Genomic DNA, 26,416 nt, shown 5'->3' on the forward strand with positions numbered 1-26,416 from the left:
TGGGAGTAGGCCATACTATACTTAAAGTAACTGGTCCACATTTATTTAGCATAACTGTTACTAACTTTATTTTGTCTGTTTTAAAAATATTATTTAATTAATCCTTATCAGCACTTAATTTACTCTTACCAAGGCAGCCATCTCTTGTCCCAGGCAATTTATAAAACAATGACATTACTTTGCCTGCAATGTTTTTAAGATTTACCTGGCTGTGATCAGCACTCTCCTCTGACTGTTTCCCAAAATTATCCTCAGCAATTCTGTCATAAGCGTGGTCTCTCACTGGATGCTGGTTTATGCTAAAAATAATAATTCCTTTTGTTAACACATGTGTAGCAGCTGACTTGTCAAAAGCCACAATTAACAGTGAAATAACACCATATTATTTCAGTCATTTCAAAAAATAAATGGAAAAATTTCATTCGGAGAAACCATTAACTTTCAAATGCATTATTACTGAAAATGCACGTTCAGACTATAAGGGGAGACCAGAGGGGACTGGCGAATATGTCACACAGAACTAGAGTGTTAGCGCAGCTGTCTCATAGTAAGGAATCCAGGGGTATCCCCTAGGGTGCTCCCTGTATGGAATTTGCATGTGGGTCTGTGTGGGTTTGCTCCAGTTTCCTCCCAGTCCAAAGATGTGCATGTTAGGGTAACTGGAGATGCTAACTCGTCCTCTGATGTGTGTGTGTTCACCCTGCAAATGCCTGGCACCTGGTCCAGGGATTGTTCCTATATGTGCCAGTTGTGGATTTAAAGGGTGCATGGATAGATCAAGAAAGTGTTTTTTTTTACCACAATTAAAATACACAGACAAATGTAAAAACCAATATTTTCTGTCACTTAAATATCATTAGCAATATCTGTGTACTTTTTCATAATTTCAAACTTGTAAATGTGTTAATGTGAGACTTACAGTGGTGTGAAAAACTATTTGCCCCCTTCCTGATTTCTTATTCTTTTGCATGTTTGTCACACAAAATGTTTCTGATCATCAAACACATTTAACCATTAGTCAAATATAACACAAGTAAACACAAAATGCAGTTTGTAAATGGTGGTTTTTATTATTTAGGGAGAAAAAAAAATCCAAACCTACATGGCCCTGTGTGAAAAAGTAATTGCCCCCTGAACCTAATAACTGGTTGGGCCACCCTTAGCAGCAATAACTGCAATCAAGCGTTTGCGATAACTTGCAATGAGTCTTTCACAGCGCTCTGGAGGAATTTTGGCCCACTCATCTTTGCAAAATTGTTGTAATTCAGCTTTATTTGAGGGTTTTCTAGCATGAACCCGCCTTTTTAAGGTCATGCCATAGCATCTCAATTGGATTCAGGTCAGGACTTTGACTAGGCTACTCCAAAGTCTTCATTTTGTTTTTCTTCAGCCATTCAGAGGTGGATTTGCTGGTGTGTTTTGGGTCATTGTCCTGTTGCAGCACCCAAGATCGCTTCAGCTTGAGTTGACGAACAGATGGCCGGACATTCTCCTTCAGGATTTTTTGGTAGACAGTAGAATTCATGGTTCCATCTATCACAGCAAGCCTTCCAGGTCCTGAAGCAGCAAAACAACCCCAGACCATCACACTACCACCACCATATTTTACTGTTGGTATGATGTTCTTTTTCTGAAATGCTGTGTTCCTTTTACGCCACATGTAATGGGACATTTGCCTTCCAAAAAGTTCAACTTTTGTCTCATCAGTCCACAAGGTATTTTCCCAAAAGTCTTGGCAATCATTGAGATGTTTCTTAGCAAAATTGAGACGAGCCCTAATGTTCTTTTTGCTTAACAGTGGTTTGCGTCTTGGAAATCTGCCATGCAGGCCGTTTTTGCCCAGTCTCTTTCTTATGGTGGAGTCGTGAACACTGACCTTAATTGAGGCAAGTGAGGCCTGCAGTTCTTTAGACGTTGTCCTGGGGTCTTTTGTGACCTCTCGGATGAGTCGTCTCTGCACTCTTGGGGTAATTTTGGTCGGCCAGCCACTCCTGGGAAGGTTCACCACTGTTCCATGTTTTTGCCATTTGTGGATAATGGCTCTCACTGTGGTTCGCTGGAGTCCCAAAGCTTTAGAAATGGCTTTATAACCTTTACCAGACTGATAGATCTCAATTACTGCTGTTCTCATTTGTTCCTGAATTTCTTTGGATCTTGGCATGATGTCTAGCTTTTGAGGTGCTTTTGGTCTACTTCTCTGTGTCAGGCAGCTCCTATTTAAGTGATTTCTTGATTGAAACAGGTGTGGCAGTAATCAGGCCTGGGGGTGGCTACGGAAATTGAACTCAGGTGTGATACACCACAGTTAGGTTATTTTTTAACAAGGGGGCAATTACTTTTTCACACAGGGCCATGTAGGTTTGGATTTTTTTTCTCCCTAAATAATAAAAACCATCATTTAAAAACTGCATTTTGTGTTTACTTTTGTTATATTTGACTAATGGTTAAATGTGTTTGATGATCAGAAACATTTTGTGTGACAAACATGCAAAAGAATAAGAAATCAGGAAGGGGGCAAATAGTTTTTCACACCACTGTACATCATATTATAAATACATATTTAAACAATCTACCATATTTAACATGGGATATGATATAAATATGTAGCAGTACAATTGAAATTAAAAAATGCAACCATTTTTTAAAGTTTCTGCTGGAAGCATTGTGTATACGAACATTGCATGAATCCTGGTATTACACTAAAGTATGCCACTGATTGGACTGAAAATGACTTATTCTGTGTATTGTTTGTCATTTTTAAGGATGAGGTTGAATGCTCAACAGAGCAGGAATCAGCAAGAATAGCTGCCAAGTCAAATGTTTGATACAAAGACCTGCAGAGTATGTGTCTGAGCCCTCGTGCATGCTGAAACTTAAGGGAATACATGATTCATTTTAAAGCAGACAGAAATAGAAAATGGCTGTAATGGAAGTCTTGGGCAAGGATTCAGGTGGACAGAGGGAAAGAGGTTAGAGAAAGAAAGGGGGAGAGTGAGGAAGTGTGATTTGGGGTGCTTATGGTGGTATGTTATTTGCAAAGTGAAAATGTCACAGTAGGAGGCAGACTGGGACCAGTATTTGTTAAGTTATTTTTTGACAGGTTACAGTATAATATAACTGGTCACAGGATTACTAAAATATTTTTGTTTAGTTTTTAAAATTGTGTTCACCCTGCATTCATCCTTCTGTAGTATTTAGTTACTTAATTATTTCTAAAATATATTATATCTTGACCTGCTATATATACTGTAAACATTTATGCATGTGCACACTCACACTCACACACATAATGAGAATTTCATGAAGTATTCTATTATGCTACTGAACTACTAAGGAGGCAAAAAAAAAACTGATAAGGCCTAAGCAACAGCAGTAATAACTATGCCAAGTATCTTACCTTAGTGGCTCCAGCTCCATATATGAGAAGTGTGTCTTGTCCTGTCTATATCTGACTTCTTCATATGTTTCCTGGTTGTTATCTGTGTATTCTTGATATTGGGAAGCATAATTCCATGTCTCAGCATCTGAGCAATATGGATCAACCAATTAAACTTCATGTAACACAATAAATGGTGAACCTCAGTCAAATGTATTGTACATGAAAAAGTTCAAACTTTTAGATTCAACACAATTGTTCAAATATTAGGGAAGAGACAGACTGAGTGATTTTCTCCATCACAAGGTATTATACAAGGCAAACAAAAGGTTAGTGTGCATTTGTATTGCAACAACATGTTTCACTCACTAGTTGCAACTAAGTATGCTACAGTAGGTGTCTGCAGGTATATGGATGCTGGGAGGTGTACTGGATGAGGCTTAGCCTGTGAGCTTCATGTGTGCAACACAATAGCAAAATTAACCAATAAAACGACACTTGTCTCCTTCCTGTGCCAGAAATATGATAAAAACTCATTTTCCTTCTTGATAGACAACCAATTTCAGACATTATTGCATCAATAAAGGATTACTGACCATGCTGTGCTTTTGTTCAGACAATTTTACAAAACTCAAGTAAAAGGAAATTGTCAACTATATTTTTCAAATTGTTGTATGATACTCAGAATGACATTGAAAGCTAGTAGGCCACTGGTAGAATACATTGCTTCAAGAGAATGAAGTAAAAAGATCAGTTTGAGCTATAAACGTTGGACATAAATAAATACGCTATTGCTAACATTACATAAAAGCTTACTTTCTTTTGTGTTGTAGTTTTGTTTGTTTTATAAAGTGTGTTATTGTAGTGGTACTACAATAGAAAATCATAATGAAGGCTATGCTGTTGCTTCATGGGCCTTTAAGCTAAATGGCCACTAGTCAAACTTGTTTTGAATGATATTTTGTTACAGTTTATGTTTTTTCTTTAAAACCAATTATTTTTTGCACTTTGAAAACCCTTTCATTAGAGCTACAGTATACAGTGCATCCGGAAAGTATTCACAGCGCATCACTTTTTCCACATTTTGTTATGTCACAGCCTTATTCCAAAATGGATTAAATTCATTTTTTTCCTCAGAATTCTACACACAACACCCCATAATGACAACGTGAAAAAGTTTACTTGAGGTTTTTGCAAATTTATTAAAAATAAAAAAATTGAGAAAGCACATGTACATAAGTATTCACAGCCTTTGCCATGAAGCTCAAAATTGAGCTCAGGTGCATCCTGTTTCCCCTGATCATCCTTGAGATGTTTCTGCAGCTTAATTGGAGTCCACCTGTGACAAATTCAGTTGATTGGACATGATTTGGAAAGGCACACACCTGTCTATATAAGGTCCCACAGTTGACAGTTCATGTCAGAGCACAAACCAAGCATGAAGTCAAAGGAATTGTCTGTAGACCTCCGAGACAGGATTGTCTTGAGGCACAAATCTGGGGAAGGTTACAGAAAAATTTCTGCTGCTTTGAAGGTCCCAATGAGCACAGTGGCCTCCATCAGCCATAGGTGGAAGAAGTTCGAAACCACCAGGACTCTTCCTAGAGCTGGCTGGCCATCTAAACTGAGCGATCGGGGGAGAAGGGCCTTAGTCAGGGAGGTGACCAAGAACCCGATGGTCACTCTGTCAGAGCTCCAGAGGTCCTCTGTGGAGAGAGGAGAACCTTCCAGAAGGACAACCATCTCTGCAGCAATCCACCAATCAGGCCTGTATGGTAGAGTGGCCAGACGGAAGCCACTCCTTAGTTAAAGGCACATGGCAGCCTGCCTGGAGTTTGCCAAAAGGCACCTGAAGGACTCTCAGACCATGAGAGAGAAAATTCTCTGGTCTGATGAGACACAGTTGAACTCTTTGGTGTGAATGCCAGGCGTCATGTTTGGAGGAAACCGGGCACCGCTCATCACCAGGCCAATACCATCCCTACAGTGAAGCATGGTGGTGGCAGCATCATGCTGTGGGAATGTTTTTCAGCGGCAGGAACTGGGAAACTAGTCAGGATAAAGGGAAAGATGACTGCAGCAATGTACAGAGACATCCTGGATGAAAACCTGTTCCAGAGCACTCTTGACCTCAGACTGGGGTGACGGTTCATCTTTCAGCAGGTCAACGACCCTAAGCACACAGCCAAGATATCAAAGGAGTGGCTTCAGGACAACTCTGTGAATCTCCTTGAGTGGCCCAGCCAGAGCCCAGACTTGAATCCGATTGAACATCTCTGGAGAGATCTTAAAATGGCTGTGCACCGACGCTTCCCATCCAACCTGATGGAGCTTGAGAGGTGCTGCAAAGAGGAATGGGCGAAACTGGCCAAGGATAGGTGTGCCAAGCTTGTGGCATCATATTCAAAAAGACTTGAGGCTGTAATTGCTGCCAAAGGTGCATCAACAAAGTATTGAGCAAAGGCTGTGAATACTTATGTACATGTGATTTCTCAGTTTTTTTATTTTTAATAAATTTGCAAAAACCACAAGTAAACTTTTTTCACGTTGTCATTATGGGGTGTTGTGCGTAGAATTCTGATGAAAAAAATGAATTTAATCCATTTTGGAATAAGGCTGTAACATAACAAAATGTGGAAAAAGTGATGCGCTGTGAATACTTTCCGGATGCACTGTATTTGAGCAACAATTCATGAAATTAACTAGTAAATATTTTAAATTATTTAGGAACACTAATATTTAGTTTTACCATTATGTAACATCATTAATACCTCCATATGCATATGGCATCCTGTGATATTCTCTATCATAACCTGCACGATTGCTTCTTAACTCCCAAGCTTCATAACAATTGGCTCTTTGTCTAAAAACACAGAAAACAAATGTAGATATTACAGTAGGAAACATAAGGATAATGAGGTGTTCATATCTTTATAAGCATCTCTCTGCTTCGAGCAATAGGTATTGCTAACATAATAAAGACAAACAGAACGAGATCTTAGAAGACAGCACTTGAAGCATGCACATTTCTAGAAAGCAGCTAAGTATTGCATGCTCTGTTTCAGGACAACGCCTGACTAGATATTCTAGATGCAAGGCAGTGTAGCACAGAAATAAAACAGACTTTACAATAGTTGACTCATATCCTTCACCACTTGACACAACTCCAATATTATCAAAAAGACAACAGTGTGCAGCGACATGAAACAAAATGTGGACAAAAGTAAACAAAACAAACAAAGTAACTCACATGGATGGAGGAATAAATGAAGTAAAAAAAGTATCATTTGAAGTGGTCAAAGAGTAAAAATGTGAAAAAAATGAACACAATCAGTTCTTTATTAACTAGTTTATTATATATATATATATATATATATATATATATATATATATATATATATATATATACAGTATATATATATATATATATATATGTATGTGTGGAAGTGACTGTCTCTGATATGGTTTGCATATTTGCAGCTAGAAATCCACAAATTGAGAAAATGAGTCACATAATGTATCTTAAAATAGTTTTTATTCCTAAGCTTTCGACAACCTACCAGGAAAATGACTAGATATATAGGAATCAAAGTCAATATATAGCAAGTGAAAGGTGGGGGTGGGGTAAGGTTGCAATGGGGGGGGGGGGGGGTTAAGTTGGGGTTCGGAAGGTGTTGGTCATAAAGTCTTTTTTTTATTATCTGGATGTTCTTCTTTTTAAGCCTGCATATGCTGGGTTCAAGTCCTTGTGTTTGTTAATGGAGTTTTCATTAGAGAGCCACGATTCAGCCAGCTCTCTGGCACTCTTAGTATTGGCCCTGAATTTTACTTTCACAGTGTCCCAGTTTAATATGTGTCCAGTGGAACTTGTATGTTTAAATCAGAGACCATTGGTCTTTCCTTTCTGATGGTATTGCAATGTTCCTGTATACATGTTGCGAGTCTTTTTATTATTATTACCATGCTTCTTTTAACTTTACCTGTTTGTTGTCCTGCTACAAATATTGTAATCGATATTTAACCCACTTCCTATTGTCCAAATGACTTGAAATTTTGCAAACTTACTCACTTCCGATGACAACACATGAATCAATAATCAGTTTCACTAATTGATCAATTAATCCATGTTAATTAAGAAATGAAATTTTCATATGAAGAATAGTTAAAGATTTCACTAATAGATGGAGCTAGTAACGGATAGAAAGGAATGTTAAAATATCGATTACAAAATTATACTAAAACAAACCCAAGACTTAAAAGTTGAAAATAATATATATATAAAAAAAATCCTTTTTAAAAACCATGCTTATATTAAGTTAAAAAGTGTGCTAAAAAGTAAAAAATTGGTCTCTCATATATCACTTGTAAAGTAAAAGCGTTAGCACTTTTCATCAATCAACATTCAAAAAACACTTCTTAAAATCTTAGCAAAAGCGTCCACCTTTTATTTTACGAGTGATGTATGAGAGACTTATTATAAGCATGGTTTTTATAAAGTATATATATATATATATATATATATATATATATATATATATATATATATGCACTTCAGGGAATGCTGTAAACTGTGTTTCTTGTCTCTGTGGTGAATTTTTTGCTTTTGGCATTGAAAAGGACAGACCGGAAAGTCTTTACCAGTTTGTGCGCTATCTTGATCCCAGATCAGGACAGGACGCATGCTGCACTTTCTGATAGGCCAAAGTGATAAGGTACGGTGTGGTAAGTGTGGTGGGGGACCAAGTTGGAGTCGACTGTTTGCTGAGGTCTGGGGTGTCTCCTGTATAGGCATTGTTTAATGAATGTCCTAGGGTTGCTGTTTGATGTGAACAGACGAAAAATTGTCCATACAACCTTCCCCCCACCCCACCCCAATTTGCTATGTATTGCCTTTGATTCCTGTATGTCTAATCATTTTCCTCTGATATGACTGGTAGACTGTCGAAAGCTTAGGAATAAAAAACTATTTTAAGATTTGTGACTCATTTTCTCCCTTTGTGGATATATATGAAAAAGGAATGAAAGAGGAGAGAGGCTAATTGATTTATCCGGAAGAAAATAAATTAATGATTACTAATATATGGTTTAAGACTGAAAAAAGAAGAAGATACAAATGGACTAAGCCAGGAGACACAGGATGAATTTCAGATTGAGTGTATTTTGGTAAGACAGTGTTATAGAAATAGAATAAAGAACATACACAGTTGTTTACAGCTGCCTATGAAGCTGCTCCAGATAACAAACACTGAGGATGTTAAAAAGAGTACTAGCTTGTTGTACCTGTAGCCAAAAATGGCCACCCTGACTAAAAGAGATGCCAGGGCTTATTTTAAATGATTTTTTTGTATTTAGTTCCCTTTTACAGTGGGATGGTTTGGAATGCTGTCAGATTTTAGGTGAAAGTATAACAACAGAGTATTCTTTCAGTAGGTGATAATGCATCTCACCTGGAAAAAGTACTGGTTTCAGGCATTTCAGTAAAGTGGTCAGTTTTTGAAGATGGTCTTCTTGTGGTGTTAATTCCATAATTGTGTCTGGGTATTGGACTGCTGATATAGTGGATCATCCTGGGATCATATTGTGCCCATGTTCTGCTCCTGCTATCTGCGTCAGTGTAGTAGACATCCCTGGGCTGCTCAGGCATTGGTAATGAACTTCCATTGTAATAAACATCCCAGGAGAAAGGCCTGCCAAAATAGTGGGGGTTCCCTGTGTAGTGTGATGGAGCGTGTGACCTTTGGTTATGCCACAGATGATCTCTTGGATCCATGTCAGTTTTCCTTTGTTCTCATTTAGGTAGGGTTTATTGGATTATCATCAATCTGAAACATACCTGTTTATAAAATTAGAAAAATAATCAAAACTCATTAACTACATACAAATTAACATACCTGTCAGAAGATATTCAGTCACAATCATTCATTCTACTTTTTAATTCAACTTGATAGAAAAGAAAATCAAAACACCAAAGGAGAAAGAATTAAAACAACAACAGATGCATGAAGTCAAGCTTAAAACACCAAAATAAAATAATTTGAATTAGTCACTTTATCCATACTGCAAAGCATTTTTATATCCATTCCTACAATTTAAGGTCAAGAGGAGCTGCTATCCATTTTTACACCTGTGAGGGCAAGTTGAGAATAAATCCCGGATGGAGCGATTAGTCACACTAGTTAAAGTGAAACAAGGCAAACAAGGAGAAAGGAGAAAAAATACATTTAAAAATAGGAAAACAGTAGATTAAACATAGAGTGCCCTGCCTATTAAGAACAGAAGGTGGATTTGAGGCCCAGTATACAAGAGAAATCTCAGACCTAAGAAGAGAATACATTTTAGATGTTTGGGGAGAAGTTCATAAAGGCACTAGGGTGAAGCGTCTCTGTAACATGAACTTTTGGGCAGCTAATGTGGACTTAAAGGGGCCCTAAAATTTGGTGAATAAGCGTAAGGACCGTCTCTATTAAAAATATTTTAAAAATTAAAACAAGCAGAATACAACCATGCTCAAGGCAGTCATCACAGTGAGGGGATTAGTGGATGACTGCTACTCATGAACAAAGAAGAAATCTGCAAGAAATGGGAGCTGAATTCTGAAATAAAAGAATAACAGAACACTTAATGGAGGAACCTAAATACTGTATTTAAAATAAAGCAGGAGCTTTTAGAGGTTTGGTGTAAGCTAGCAACATTACTTGCCCTTTCTGCTTCCATGTCATGGTTCAGCTATGGCCTGTGGATTCTGCAGCCATGACATGTAAAATAACTATAATGGAGTGATGTGCAAAGACAAAGATATTAGGTGCTTTTCTTACACTCATGTAAATGCAGTGCGTTGGCATCCAGCTGCCAGAAATGAAAAGTTCCATTCTGGTCAGGATGAGTCAGTGAAGGAGGAACGACATCTACTAGTGAGTTTATAGATTGCAATAGGCAGCCAGTTACAAAATGTGCTTATTCTGCTAGAAATCAAACAAGCTGGTATTCATTTAAATATGTTAAACAAATAAAACGGTCACCATTCAACCAACTGCATGCAATGAGCTATTGGAAGACATCAAGCATTCAAACAGAAATAAGTAACAAAGATGAAAGAAAACCAATCAGTCCATTTATTTACCAGAATATCCAGTTCAGGATCTCAGAGGACCAATGCCTATCCTGGCCACAGTAGTCACTGACCAGAAACAAATCCTGGCATGCATATACAATCACCCACACTCACTCATATAAAGCAAATTAATTCCATAAATGAGTAAAAACACACAAATCAGATGAAAAAAGTGATAAACCTGTGATACATTTACTTCACTTTGAATGTTAGGGACAGATCAGAGAGGGTGGGCTTAAAGTAAGTCAAGTGATTGAAAAAGACTAGTCAATTCAGACATTAAAAGTGTTCTAGGGTGCGGGTAGCATCAATTAAGTCACTTACCTTTTCTTTTTGTGAAGCAAAAGGTCACAGGGAGCAAAGATTAATTCTGGTAAGCTTTGGGCTCAAGACAGGAACAAGCCTTGGTCACACAGCCAGTTAATCACGGTGCACGTACCCACAGACATTCACTCAGGAACATTTTAGAGTCATTGGTTAACCTAATATGCAATGATCTGGTAAACATGGAGTACACAGTGAAACCTTGCATGAACACAGGGATTCTGCAAACCCCACACAAGAGAAAGTAGTAATTCAGGTCGGGGAAGCTGTGTGTGTCACTCTGCACATTTCCAGCATTACTTTAACTCAAGAATCAGGGGGTCAAAACACATTCAGCCTATGGCAGACAACCAATGTGATCTCAGCTTTGGCTCTGGAAATCACAGCATCACTTGGCTTCTGCCCCCACATCACAAACATCAACTACAGTCAATTCCACTTTGCAGCACAGATGCAGAATGGAAGGTGGCACAAAAACTTGGAATTCTGCGCACTGGTACTTTGGCTTTTAAAACACTGTGGACATTGTTCTTCTTTCAATAGGCCAGGGATAATCCAGGAGTAAAAAGAGTGAGTGAAGGATATGGCTAGTACAGTCGGATATGCATAGATTCAACATCCACCATTGCAAATTCATAAGCAGTCCAACCACTGTTCTAGTAATAATTGTTCCTCTTTTGTCAAGAGAAACTTTTGAAAGTCAGGTAAAAGAACAATACTGCAAAGGACGAACAAAACTGGAAATTTGTATTAGTTACTTCAAGTTATTTACATTATATACACAGTTCAAATTAAATGGTCTGATGCTTAAATTGAATTGTAGAACCGTCAACTAATTGAAAACAACTGCAGTCCATGTTCACTCAAAGGTGTCATTCTTGACACACCCATTCCAAGGTGTCTGTTGTGTGTTCCAATGCATAGCATTTTTCATTACAAAAAATATCATATATACGCCCGACGCTATAACTTAATAAAGGAAATTTTATACAGATGAAGAAAAGACATAAAAAGCTGACCAGGGTATAGAACTAATCCCTTTGATGTTCTATTGACCATCACACGGAGCGAACTAGCTGATAGTCTAGAGGGAATTCAAGTGTACCTTTTTAATAGATGTTAATGGAATTTGTTATTTATTTACTTACATAATTCATTCCTGCTCTCATTTTTCTACATTTTTCTGGTGGCAAATCACCAGAATGTGTCATGTAATTGAATGATATTAGCATTCCCTCTGTCTTTCCCTTTTGTTTCCTATATTTTTATTGCATTTTCCATTAGTAAGTTATAGCACTATTTTTTCTTGTGTCTCAAATATAAATAAATTTGGGATTGAATTATCATGTTATTACTACATGCATTCCAAACTTCAATAGATCAAAATAGATTAAATTTCAATTGATGGTGCACCACAAAAATCAATATACATACAGCACAATGGTACAATATAAATTTGCTTAACTATCTGAAAACTATAAATATTACATCACCACTTGAAGACAAATTAACCTTTTATGACATAAGCTATGAATCATCGTATGAGGAGAAATTAACTACTCATAACTTTCTTAAAAAAAATAAAACTCAGGTAAGAGCTGAATTGCTTTAAAAAAAAAAACTTGAAACAACATTTCATGCTAAATTTTGCTGCCCTCCCTTTCTTATGTGATCATCCTCACTTTCTTATAATAACCAAACAAATACCCATACACTCATTTTCTGTGTTTCTGAAAACAGTTTGCGGTTGCTTTTACTGGGCTTATGCCAGCAACATCAGCCCAATGGCAGGAGTTAAGCAAGGACTGAGTACCAGTGTACCACAAGGAACAAACTGAGACAAATAGGGCATTCAATTAACCTAACACACACCTCTGGAGAAATACATGGACAGAAAAAAACAGACATAGGAGGAATATCAAAGCTCTACAGAGTTAACAGGATTTGAATACAGGAGGCTAACCAATGTGCCAACTATCAAGTGATCAATAAATTATTTAAAGAGCAGTAGAGCTGACCAACTCCATCCTTGTGCTCTAACTTCAGTGAATAAAACTTTTGTTAAAAAACTTGAAAATTCTTAATGAAATGCTGTCTTATGGCTTGTGAATTTTAATTTCAAACTACAGCCCTAGTCTTGCATACTTTTAGAAATTCAGTTTTTGTCATTAATTCATTTTTGACATGACACAGTTCTGCTAGATTTGTGCTTTTGCTATAGAATATTCCCCTACTTAATTTTAAGTTATTAATTATATGAGTGAAAACATGTCACTATCTGTTTTTAACTCAGATTCTTCAGTTCACATTTACTTTTAACAGCATGACTTTGAGGAAAAATAAAAAAGACCATTATCCAAATTATTTCTGGTTCAACCCAAGTACACATTAGCATATTGCAAGTAGGTGGAAGACAAAAAAAAATGTAATAAAATAAAAAAAAAACTAAATAGAAAAGTCTCTGATTCATTACAAAGCAAACTTACACAGCTAAGCGTCGTTAGGTATCACATCCAGGTATCCCACAATGTCAAAGTACAACTGCCACATCGGCAGGCTTTCAAATGACAACAGACAGTGAAAGCACGTGTGTTCTTTTGCTTCAGGGTAGCAGCTCTGGCCAAAGTGCACCTGCATATTTGTACAGATTAGATATCTTAATTGTTACTTCTAATGAGTCAATATTTTTAGTTTCTTTGTCAAATGTCCTGTTAGAGCTATGGTATCAGTGCATGTTCTTCAAAAAAAACAGCAAAGTTTTTTTACATCATTTTTTTCTCTGTACACATTTAGTATCTGTTGTCTTTCAAAATTATTCTTCTTTAGGTATTTAACCTGAATTATGACTTTCTATTTCAGTCTTCGGTATTCTTGTACTTTTATTGCCTTTGATAAATTTAAGGTGTGAACTGCTGTCACCTGTTTGTTTCTCCTCTTTAACTAATTTAAACCTGTATGGTAAGTAATTATGTTATTTATAATGACACACCTTTAGTAAAATGACCTTTTCTCAAGAACAAAGTGCTCCATTTTATTTATAATAAAATCAAACTGTAATCACACTCATACGCATAAAAGAATTTATATACAGTATACAGTAACAAAGATATAAACCTGTTCCAGTTTTTTGTATATATACTGTAGATCTAAGCTGTTCCAGTATTCTCGGCAGCATCAGGGACAATCCTAGGAATCATCTATATGATAAGGCCGTAAGTTTATCACAAGATACCCAAAAGTATTCAAAGAACAGCTCATCCTGGGCAAAAAACCTAAAGTCACAAGAAGGATGTACAAGAAGAATGAGTAATCTCCACACAGTAGTACCCTAACTGTGAATCAAAGAGCCATTTCACAGGTCTGCCTTTTTTTTACTACCACTGTAGACCTGTAGTTTAGTTTGTGTGTGTGTATTGGAATTTGACTTTTAATGATAAATATAAAGTGCTGAGAAATGGAACAGAAAAAGAATTGGTGTGTTTCTTCTTTGTAATAAAATAATTACTCTAGAAGTTAATGTATTCTTTTATTTCTGGTAAAACATTTTATTATTTGCGAATAAAATGAGCGTTAAAAATAGTTTAAACATTTCCGGTCTTTCTTGTCTGAAATGTGTCGTTTTGTTCTGGCTCTCTAACTTCGCGGGTGGGACTGTCTGATATGTTAAATGTATACATTACGCTTTTCTGACCTTTAATTTTGACGCTGCCCCGTGGACGTCAAGTCAATAAACTTGAAAGGAATAACAGAAAATATAGCTTTATCGCTGTTCTTTAATTTACAACGACATGTTAATTTGAGTAAAAAGTTGAAACACTCGATTAGGTGGGGCATCATTACGTCCGGTAACCCTTCTTATCAACTTCTTTTTTAATATTTTCTCCATCTTAACGGGTGTATGTTATTTATGGGTTTTGAAATGTGCCCACAGTGCAAAAGACTTTCGGCCAATCTGGGTCTGGTTCATACTTTGCGCCGGATTCTGCCAGGATAGGCGTTGGACGCCCGTGCCTTTGTACTTTATTAAGCAAGTTCAGAAAGGGATGGATAATTCTGGGTGTTCGCGTATAAAGTGTTCTTTTAAATTATTGACATTTATGACTGCGTTTATGTAGATGAGGATGCTAAAAAGGAAGAATGTGCGAGTTTCCCACATTGTAAAGTGCGGTGCATCCCGGGCAGGACAGTAATAGCCTATAGTATTTAAAATATATATACAGTACATATATATGTTTATAATAAAAAGCTCGTCGTGTTATGGTTTGCTTTCTGTAATACCTGCATAAAAATAAAAATCGAAAGGTTAAAAACCAAACATACCGTTTTAAAGAATGTCTCAGCGCAAGTCCAAGCCGATCTTTCCAGGCCACGTCACTGGCTCGGAAACATTTTCGGAGGCATTTGTAGCCAAGCGGAATTAAGAACGAAAATGCATGTGAAAAGCAAGCCGGGGCTCGGTCGTTTGAGAGAACCATGTTTGGAAGGGAAACTGAAATTCTCAGAATCAAATTTTAGAAAAAGTTCTCAGCGTATAACAAATAGTGAAAGTTTTGGAAGTAAAATAAAACACGGATATTTAACTTGATGTACCCTATAAAAAGCTGTGAATTTGTAGTGAAAGTACTGCGGAGTTACGATTAACATATACGCATATATTTCAGTATGATTATTAAAAAACCTTGACTCGGCACAAATTAATTGTGATGATGTTCTGTTAATCTCAGTGCTTTCTGTTTTTCAAATTGAAGTAAGAAGAATTGTAACGTTAAGACAGAAACAGTCTTTGATCAATGTCTAGCCACTTTGTTTAACTCTAAACCTCAGATATTAATTTCCAATGAGTTTGCGAGATTGAAAATCTAACAAATAACAAGTCAAAATACAATATCAGTTAATGCTATTAAGACACATATTAGATTTTCTGAAATCAGATTTTATAATTTCCATGTTTTGGAACACCGAATATACAAAATACTTACTGTGTAAAGAGGGATCGAGCGCAGAGATACTTTGACTGACGGCCAAAACTGGGCGGACACCTTGTGCAATCCGCTTGTGGGCGGACGCAGTGGGCGGGGCTGTACGGCTGTCAAACCCGGGAGCAGGTGATTTAAGGTGAGCGCCAGCAGAACACGTACTTACAGTGCACTGACCCAGGTATCGGAGCCTATAGTGTACAGCCCGTGGAAAGTTTGACCAGTGAATCAATAGGAGCTTTTCAATTTTAATTGAGCAGTGCAGGCGGTGATGCAGTATCCAGAAGTTTACAAACTCGTCTGCTAATCTTGTTTCAGCCACGATTATTTTACGTGTCAGAGGTGCTAGACTAAGGTTAGGCTGTTAGAGAGTCTTATTTGGGTATGTATGTGCGTGTGCCATTACTCCTTTAGAGAGGGCTGCGTTTCATCTCTCACTCGCTCCAATAACGCCCGACAGGCTAATGTCAGTCAAACTCTGACATCAGTGATGTTTCAAAATTGGCTTGTGGTCAGAAATGAAGTTGATCGCCTACGTTTGTACTGATGAGTACGTGGGGCATCCTATATTCTGTAAAAAAATGTGTTTTACCAAGAAATCAAAGTAATTAAGGCGCTTACTAGAGTTTCACTTCATCTCACTACCAGGTTCAAATTGTAAGCTTTCAAATAAAGTTAAGCATTTGTCTTTAAACTGAGAGTAACTTGGTAGCACTAAAGATGCTTTCAGTTATATCTATATATTAATTTGCTTTTAATATTTCTAAAGTACCTTTTGTCTCAGTGACAGACTGCTATCTTTTGTTTTGTGTATGTGTTACAGGCAAAAGCAGGTACAGTATTGTATAGAATGCCTATGCGTAAGTTTTTAGGCAACGCACGAAATATCTGTGTTACTTCTTATATTTTCCCTAGGTTGTATATAATACCTAGGTATTATACAGAATGACTTATCGGTTTGCCTTTTGGCACTGCATATGCCTAGAAAATGTTTGAAATTTTAATCGTTTCATACTTTGATGTCCCATTTCCAGCATTCTATAGACTTTCTAGGCATTTTAAATGAGGCCTAATTTCACATATTGAAGATGCCATATTGTTATGCAAGACATCAGAACTAAAGGTGACAAAAAGGTTAACTCAGAAGTTGTCTGACTCAGATATGTTCATTCGCCAGTCTACGAGTAAGTTGCACACATGCCCTTATTTATTAATGCTTTGTAATGATTATAAAACATCATGATAATTCCTGTTATCTTCTTACACCATAATTCTTCCTCTGCGTATTGTCATTGTTATTTCATTCCATAGTAAAAGCCAATTAGAAGGCCATATCAGGGCATACAGGGCATTTCATGACAATACAGGAGTTTCCACACAAGAGCAATAACATTTAAAAAGTTTTCCCTTATAGTGTTACCTTTGCTCACATTTTTTGAACTGAAAATGAAAGAGGAAGGTCTCCATATTTGAAATACAGTATTTTTGCAAAACATCCTTCACCAAGAAAGGCATCAGAGTTCTTGTATAAAGTTACAGCTGTTATGCATTAACAGTAAATTGCTTAACCTTACAATATCAACACAGAGAAACATTTAAAAGACATTAAACACACAGTTAAACAGAGCAATTTCAAGCTCAGTTAACATAAAAGATGCAATGAAAAAACTGCCAGCATTTCACAGGAGTTAACTATAATTTTTCACCACAAAATACTATAATGAAAAAAGTATCATGTAATCCCAACAGGCTAAGCTATCTTCTATCATAAGACAGCACATTACTGCAAAATTATATTTGGACAGGTCTATGTTGCATTGTGGGAAATTTTCAGTTTGCCATTTTCATGCCGTTTCACTATTTTGTGAGGTAAGATGTGTGTGCAGTCATGGCTATAAGGGCCTTGGAAACATATCTGATATTGTACAAATATTGATTACATTTTGACTGAAGAAGGGGCCTTAGTTGCCTCAAAAGCTTGTATATTGTAATCTTTTTAGTTAGCCAATTAAAGGTGTCATTTTGCTTGACTTTTCTGTACAAATATTAGAAAGAGAACCACAGACACAAAGAGTAAGTGACTAAATGAGGGGGACATGAAAAGGAATCCAAGGACCTTCGAAACTCAACTTGATACAACATCTTGGGGAAAATAGGTAAGCATGCCGTTAAAAGCATCCTGTAAAATTAATTAAATTAACTGTGTATTTTCACAGTCAAAAACAAAAATACAATAAATGATTAAAAGAAGGATGTTAAAAAGATAAATGTAGTGTTTTAGCTATCAATATCAAATAATTGTTTCACTGTGCAAGACTATTTCATAATAAATTTTATAGCACAGAAACCTAAACTTGCATAAAGTTAGTCAACTTTGCAGCAACACTGTAAGTTATTCCTGATGACTCCTCCCCCCTTCTTTGCACTGTGAGAAACAAAAATGGGAAATCATTTCTCTGTGTGTGCTAAAGGTTTTTTTTGTGGTTACAGATGCTGCGTTATGGTGTTTTTTTCCAGATAAAGTGGTGAACCTATATTGCATTCTGCACTAAAAAAGTAACTTTTCCTTTCCACCAGACAACATGAAATAATTCTACTAACCATTGAAATTGTATCAATCGATAAAAATGAGAGTTTGCATGTCTGACAGCAAAATGATTGGCAGCTGAATTGCAAGTAAGTTATGTGTTACGATACAGAGAAGTTTTTTTCTTAACTAAAATTGATTTAGTAAATTTACAGTAAATTACTAACTACTGAATTGATGTACTATCACAGTTAGCATACAAATTGTGGAAAATATTGTAGTTCAATAGCAGGGTACTGCTACATCGCATTCATTTTGTGGCCTAGGTTCACTGTGAAGTCATTCTATAGACAGACAGACAGACAGACAGACAGATAGATAGATAGATAGATAGATAGATAGATAGATAGATAGATAGATAGATAGATAGATAGATAGATAGATAGATAGATAGATAGATCTGTATTTGTCCCTATGGGAAAATCTGTCTTTTTACAAAAGCTCTTTTAATTAATTAATTGATATTATATTTTTGTTATAATATACAGTAATATGATACAGAAATATATTGTGGAAATAATACAATTTGTAGCCAGTAAATCACTTTAAATTTAGAGTGATTTTTTTTTTTACATTTTAAGCAAATAAGTCAGTTAATATTAAAACTAAGGTAGGACCAAATGACAAGGGAGGAGAGGCTAATAAAAATGCAGTCAACAGAATTCTTCAATTAAACAAGCTATGGAGGGTCCCCAGAGTGAGTTTTAACAGAAACAAGTCACAGTTCTGATGAGCCAGGTCAACTTACTGTCCACCCCTCACATCTTCTACAACATCATAACTACATGACAGTGTTAAAAGAGTACCTCTGGTGTTGTATCCCATGGGGTGGAATAACAGCTTGCACCACAACAGCATACCAAGAAGAGAGGCAGACATGAGAAATGTCAGCAACAGTTCATAATGATTGCCAAGCTTTTATTTTTAAACAAATGATTCATAGAGTTACTATATACATTGCTAATTAGCAGCTGTAGTCAGTGAATGCTGATTCTTCAGCCCAGATTTAAAGGATAATAACAATGGGGCATCCTTTACACAGGCAGGCAGACCATTCCATAGCTTTGTGGGCCTGTAGCTTGATGGTCAGCTTCAAACTGTATTTCTGTTTTTCCTTTAAAATATTAGATGGCCAATATCTTGAGATGGTAATGTGTACACTCTGGAATGTATTTTTTGACATGTTCTCCTAAATAAATGTACTCTAAGTCACTTATAACTTTAGACACAAGTGAAAGGATCTTGAAATAAGCCCTAAACTTAACTGGGATCAAGTGTAAAGACTTGTTTCTGATAGTGATTTTATACTAATTAATAATATCTTTATTTTTCTTAGTATTCAAAGACAAAAAGTTATCATTTGTCAGTTTCTTTGAACTTCTGGGGCCTCATGTATAACGCCGTGCGTAGAATTCACACTATAACATGGCATACGTACAAAAGCGGAAATGTGCTTCCGCACAAAAAAATCCAGATACATAAATCTGTGTGTGCGCCAACTTCCATGTTCTTCTGCTACATAAATCCTGGTCAGAGTGAAAAGTAACGCACATGCACACGCCTGCTGTCCCGCCCCAACTCCTCTCAGAATTACACCTCTTCCATCCATCCATCCATTTTCCAACCCGTTGAATCCGAACACAGGGTCACGGGGGTCTGCCGGAGCCAATCCCAGCCAACACAGGGCACAAGGCAGGAAGCAATCCTGAGCAGGGTGCCAACCCACCGCAGGAATTACACCTCTTTGAATATGTAAATCAATATAAATAGCCCTTAAGCTCAGCCTTCTGTGAAAAGACAATGGCAAATGCACGGGGGAAAATGGAAGAATTTCAGTGAATACCAAGTGGAGGCAAAGAAAAACTTACTATTTGTTGGTTTAAACAGTGATATAAAAAACAAAATAAAGTTGATCGAGTGACATAGCTTGTCGGAGAAACTCGAAAGCTCAAGTTCACAAAGTTGCACAGTGCCCGAAATAAAAAAGAAGCTGTCACATATCAAAGTCACCGTGAAAAGGTGAGTCGTAGCCCACTGTCTGAGTGTCATATGAAAGCTTATTAGGGTACAGAGAAAAAAAAAAGGCACACAGTGGGAAAAAAGCATGAAATGTCAACTTTAATCTCGAAATTTCCACTTTAATCACGTAGTTTATTTTGTCATTAAAGTAGAACATCATAAACTTCATCTTAAAATCGTTTAATTTACTAGTTTCTCAAATCCCATCGTAACGAAAGTAGCACGTTAAATGCTTTGTTTTGTATTTGATCTTCTATGAGCTCTATATGTGTGCATCACTACGTGCTTCCGGGCTTTTTCTTCCTCCAACAGGACACAGAATCCATTACATTCATAATATTACAGCTCTCTAAATAATTAAAATACTGAGATGTATACGTGATATCATTTTCATGACGATAGGAGTTGAAGCATGTTATTAAACATGGGGACATGGTGGCACAGTGATTGATCATGTCTCATGCAAGATGCTTGCTGCGCCGTGCGTGACCTTTGATGAAATACTTTATTGTAGCAGTACTATCTCTTTCAAACGTACTAACCCCCAATTCCTGTCCTCACTTTTCCTTCTCCAAATACCCAATCGCCACACAATCAGCTCTATAATAGACGTTAAGCCATCTGTAAGCTTGGAACGCCGATTCTTCAAAACTTTTAAGGAACATTGAAATATCTTCGTAGTACATGTTTAATTATTCTATACATTCAGTGTCGTGCCAGACCCAGCAAGAATACAGCATGAGGCAGTAAAAATCTGTGAATGGAGCACCAGATCCTTGCTTGCGCAGCGACACCGTGTCCTTACATGTTTAATTATTAACAATATAGATTATTTAAATTAAGTTAAAGTTTTATCTGTATAATATAATAAACATGTTTTGCTGCATTTCATCTTAAAAATGATATTGTCGTGATATGTAAATACACACTTTATAAAATGGCTCAGGTTGTGCAATATTATAACTGTAGTACAAGTTTACAGAGAGGTAATTGTACCTTATAAGTACTAAAAGTTCTACAAGGAGTACTTGATGGACCGATTGGGTACGTTTATACTTTTTGGGATGAAACTGTTTCTGAACTGCGAGGTCCGTACAGGAAAGTCTTTGAAGCATTTGCCGTGTGAGAGCAGTTCAAATAGGCAGCATAGCTGAGGCAGCGTGTGCTTGATGCTGTATACCAATAATTCTCTACTGTAGATCTGTAGATCACTCAGATATAGTGATATAAATACTCTGAGTGGTGCAGTGAGAGTAATATGGAAAAAGATGATCCGCTGTGGCAACCCCTAACGGGAGCAGCTGAAAGAAGAAAAAGAAGGTGCAGTGAGAGTAACAACGCTAAAGCAGCTATGGTATTTGGAATACTTTGGCTATTCCCTGGACCATTATATTGTTACAGATTAACCATCAGATGCCTTAAACTAATAAACAATATGTAGTTAGTTTCAGTGTATATGATAAAGCCGTGTCAGGGATGTGGATCTAAAAACAAAAGGGTAACCATACAGGAACAGTAACACTGCTTTGACGCTAGGTGACGCAAAACTGAGCGGAGAACTTGCGTATGCCAGGGTTGGAGCTACCATGGAAATGTGCGTGGCTTTACACCAAGTTTAGGTTTTATACATCGCGATTTGAGTGTGGAAACGTTTGTACGTAACATTTTTGTACATACGCACCATTTATACATGAGGCCCCTGGACACAAAATTAAGGACAAAATATGAAAAATATTTTGTTTAAAGGAAAGATAAAGCTGAGAATTATCTGCAAAAGTGAAGAGAATTCTATGTTCTCCTATAACATATATGTCCTAGAAATAGCAGATAAAGTAAAAAAAAGTAACAATTCCCATATGTAGCCCTGAAGGACACCATATCTACCCTACTAATTTCATAATGAAACACTGTCGTCATATTTCTATAAACAGTGAAACTGATTGATAAGATTGACTTAAGCCACACAGTAACAATGCCTGAGACCCCAACATAACATTTATGTCTGTGTTCTAAACTAGTTTAATTAAGAACTGTAGCTTCAAAAGCTGTGTTTTAATTGATCAACATGATGTAACAATTTTTTTTTCATTCCAAGAACTTAAAATTAAAATTACAGCAAGAAGTCATGCAATTTCTGTAGTTGTGCAAAATATAGACGAAAACTTTTCAGGTAAGTTGAATAAAGTGACACTGTGCACTGCCAGGGGAGGATGGAAGCAAATACTTAATCAGAATGGACATCAGGAGATAAACTGAGCTAAATATAACAGGCAAGGGTTCAGAGTAGAAAAACAAGGATACAGTAAATAAAGGGAATGATTTGAAACAAAATTCAAAGAGAATATTGCAATGGAGTTGATAACCAATATAAATTGTATAAGCAGAGCAAAAATGAAAGACAAAGTTTTTGTCAAAGAAGAGAGACAAAGTCACAACAGGAGATTTACTGAAAAGAGTTAGTAATAATAATACTAACAATCCAGAAAAAGAGTAGCTTTCTAGGTCTTTCCACAAACTTGGACAACCAGGACATGTATAATGCTGACATTTATACCTTGGACTTGATGCTTTCACTAGCCACATATTTCTTGTTGCTTTAGTTAGCAACAACATTACAATGGTCAACAGGTCCACAATGGCCATAAAAAACAAAGATCTCTCTGCAAAAGAATGCATTTAATGTTTAACATTAAAAATCTGTTGAAACAAATAATAAATTTAGAAACCCCCAAAATTAATGTTTCAAATATTTTTAGAGACCAAGGAATAGCTTTAAAAATTTAAGCAAGCACCATATCACGTTTGACCAAAGTTGTGTGCATCTAAAGTGCATCTTCAAGCACTTTAGAAAGAAAAATTTAAAAATAGCTGTAACTGAATATATGTAAGATTAGCTCTGATTTGTTTTTAAAAGTAGTCTCAGTGCCATCCAAAGCCAATATTGAGCCCTAGGTGGCATCCATAGCATGAGAGGTTGTGGGGATTCAAGAGTGTGCACCTTTGGAGTGTCATAAACAGTGCCCCTCATTGTGTGGAGCGCACGCCCCTAAACTTTTATAAACAGTATCCATTTGGATGACAACTTTCTAGGTGGCCATCTGTGTTGCCTAATGAATTGACTGGCTCTGAGTGGTCTCATAATTGGATTTTAACTGCATTAGGAACTTTGCCAGTCAATAAAGGTATTAAGAAGGGATGCTGCCAGAATGGTGAGAGGTTGAGTTTCATTTAAAAAATATAAAGTTACACATTTATTTTCTGTTGATAAGCTAAAATTCCTAAGGCAGTGTGCACAAATAGAGAGTAAAATATTAAAATAATGAGGTCAGATGTCTGAGATGACATTTAAATTTTGGATCTTATTTTGTCTGTTTCAATAAAAACCCAGTTAAATACATCACTGTTAATGATTATGAGCCTAATTCAGGTAGTTCAGATATCAAGTCAAGTCAAGTCAAGTTGGGGAGCATGCACTGGTACAGTGCGTTGCCGCACCCACTACTCAACAAAACAACTCGGGATCCCAGCTTGCAACTCCCCAGGCAGACACGCGGTCCAGTCCCACCTTCCAGAAATGACCCTCTATCTGCCGCAGCCAGGTGTTACGTGGGCGACCCCTTGGTCTGGTCCAGCCACTCGGGTCCCCAACAGTGAGGATCTTATGAGCTGGATTACCCTCGGGGAAACGCACCACATGGCCGTAGTGCCATAACTGACGCTCCCTCACAATGCAGGGAATGCGCCTCATTTGGAACTCCATGAGCAAACGCTCATTCGACACAAAGTCAAACCAACGGTGCCCAAGGATTTTCCGGAGAGACACAGTACCATAGGAGTCCAGTCTTCATCTCAGGTCACTGGTTAGCGTCCATGTCTCGCAACCATATAGCAAGACAGGAAGCACTAGGACTCTAAAGACTTGGACTCACTCAGACTCCTCACTCAGTCTCTCGAGTGCCCCGATCAGAACCTACATTGACTCCGCGAAGATCACAACTTCATCAGCAAAGTCAAGATCCGTGAACCTTTCTTCACCAACAGATGTCCCACAGCCGCTGGACCTCATGACCTTGCCCAACACCCAGTCCATACAAGCAACAGAGTAGGAGCAAGAACACACCCCTGACGAACCCCAGAATCAACTGGGAAAAACACAGAGGTCCTGCCTCCACTCTTCACAGCACTCACAGTCCCAGTGTACAGGCCGGCCATGATATCCAGCAACCTCGAGGGTATCCCACAAATCCTCAGGATGTCCAACAGGGCAGCTCGATCAACTGAGTCGAACGCTTTGCGAAAATCGACAAAGGCTGCAAAGGAACTCTGCCAATATTCACATTTGCGCTCCATGAGAACCCTCAGTGCCAGAATGCAGTCGATGGTAGACTTCTTAGGCGTAAAACCAGACTGCTCCAGTCGTTGGTAGGTGAGCAAGTGATCACGGATCCTATTGAGGATGACCCTAGCAAGGACCTTCCCCGGCACCGAGAGCAGTGTTATCCCCCTGTAGTTGCTGCAATCCAGGCGATCACCCTTCCCCTTTCCAGATAGGGACAACAAGTCCCATTTTCCAGTCAGCTGGGATGATGCCAGTCTCCCAAATGGAAGCAAAGATTGCTTGCAATGCCAGGAGGACAGCCTTACCACCAGCCTGGAGAAGTTCACCCCGGATACTACAGATCCCTGCAGCCTTTCCCCCTCTCAGCTGGTTCACCACCTGTGCAATCTCAGTGAGATTGGGTGGTTCACAGCTAATTGGAGAATCAGCCTCAAGGACCGTGGACCCAGAGATATCCAACGTCCTAGCCGGAAGATCAGCTTTGAACAGATACTGACTTTGTTCAGATATCGCACTAATTAAATTAGCAATTGTTCGGAACAGTACATGAAAGTTACTTCTGTTTTTATGTGATTATCTGGAAAAGTATTCAGAGTGGGCCTAAAAAACAATATATGTTCATACCTTTTAAAATGTCATCCCATGATGTTTGGATATGTAATTATCTTGAGTTCCATCTACATTTTAGTTTCCGGCATTCTAGTTTTAGAGTTTGAAGACTCTCGTTAAACCAATATGAGTTTACATACTAATCACCTCTTGTTTTACATCCTTGATTCAGAGAGTGGAATGGGTGTGAGGAATAGAGTAGATGTTTGTGAGAGTATGGTTTTTTCTTACTTATGCTCTGTAAATTCTGTTTAACTTGCCTTATTTTAAAAACATCCAATGACCAATTAATTAAATCAAAGAAACATTATAGCCCTACACAACCTGAAGAATATTGTATTTAAGAATTAAAGAAGTTTAAGTTTAGGTCTGCAAAAATTTAATTTTTGGCTTTCCTGAAACATTCATAAATTTATTGTGCCACTGGGTGGAGCCCGCAGAATCATTCTAGAGGAATGCCACTTGATTCAAACTATAAGCAGTGGAAGCGAAAACTTTACTGGGAAGAGAACATGGGAAGGGAGACTGTAATGAAGATGATGGATCTGTTGATCAAAGACATTTGGAAGTGTGAAGGGCTCTCCCATACAGGCATTTAAACACTGGTATTCTAAACAAAGAATCCTAATAGCTAGACCATATATGCCAGTTAGCACTAGGTGATCATTTCTTATCTGTGATGTTCAAACAAAAATCCATTAGTCTGATGAAGTTGTTCTTAGATTTTTTCCTTTGTTCTGAAAATAGCTTATCAATGACTCCCATGGTGTGTCATCTCATCTCAAGGCAAGGACACTAATACTGGCACAAGTACGTGTCTCAAGATGTCCCATTTTGCCTACCAATTGCCCAGCCTACCAACACTGGCACAATGTCAAATATTCAGGCAGGAGACACCCCAAGTCAGTGACTTCATTCCTCACTAGTATGCTATGAGGTGAGCCTGATACCCATCAGAAACCCATGACCCAAAGTACAGTGGGAAAAGAATCTCTTACTCAACATTTCAGAAAAGGAGTGGAAGGCAGCCATGCACAGAATTCACTCTAGCTCTATATGCACAAAGCATTCAATT

General features: G+C 37.4%; 1 protein-coding gene across 6 annotated transcripts in view; it reads right to left on the reverse strand.

Annotated features, from left to right (window-relative positions):
• The window catches only part of sec16b (SEC16 homolog B, endoplasmic reticulum export factor), a 56,927-nt gene extending 41,042 nt beyond the window's left edge, over positions 1-15,885 (reverse strand). For 2 of the 6 annotated variants that reach the window (XM_028811506.2, XM_028811503.2), the window contains exons 1-6: positions 15,791-15,831; positions 13,298-13,442; positions 8,824-9,209; positions 6,148-6,239; positions 3,398-3,524; positions 206-299 (exon numbers count right to left, since the gene is read on the reverse strand). In XM_028811506.2, the coding sequence (XP_028667339.2) occupies positions 206-299; positions 3,398-3,524; positions 6,148-6,239; positions 8,824-9,146 (636 nt within the window). In that variant the 5' untranslated portion in view covers positions 9,147-9,209; positions 13,298-13,442; positions 15,791-15,831. Of the gene's footprint in view, positions 1-205; positions 300-3,397; positions 3,525-6,147; positions 6,240-8,823; positions 9,210-13,297; positions 13,443-15,131; positions 15,233-15,790 lie in introns of those variants that run through there. The other 4 variants (XM_028811508.2, XM_028811507.2, XM_028811504.2 and 1 more) reach the window with 3 other exon arrangements.
• Positions 15,886-26,416: the final 10,531 nt, after the last annotated feature.

This window comes from Erpetoichthys calabaricus, chromosome 10 (genome assembly GCF_900747795.2).
Source record: "Erpetoichthys calabaricus chromosome 10, fErpCal1.3, whole genome shotgun sequence".
NCBI lineage: Eukaryota > Metazoa > Chordata > Cladistia > Polypteriformes > Polypteridae > Erpetoichthys > Erpetoichthys calabaricus.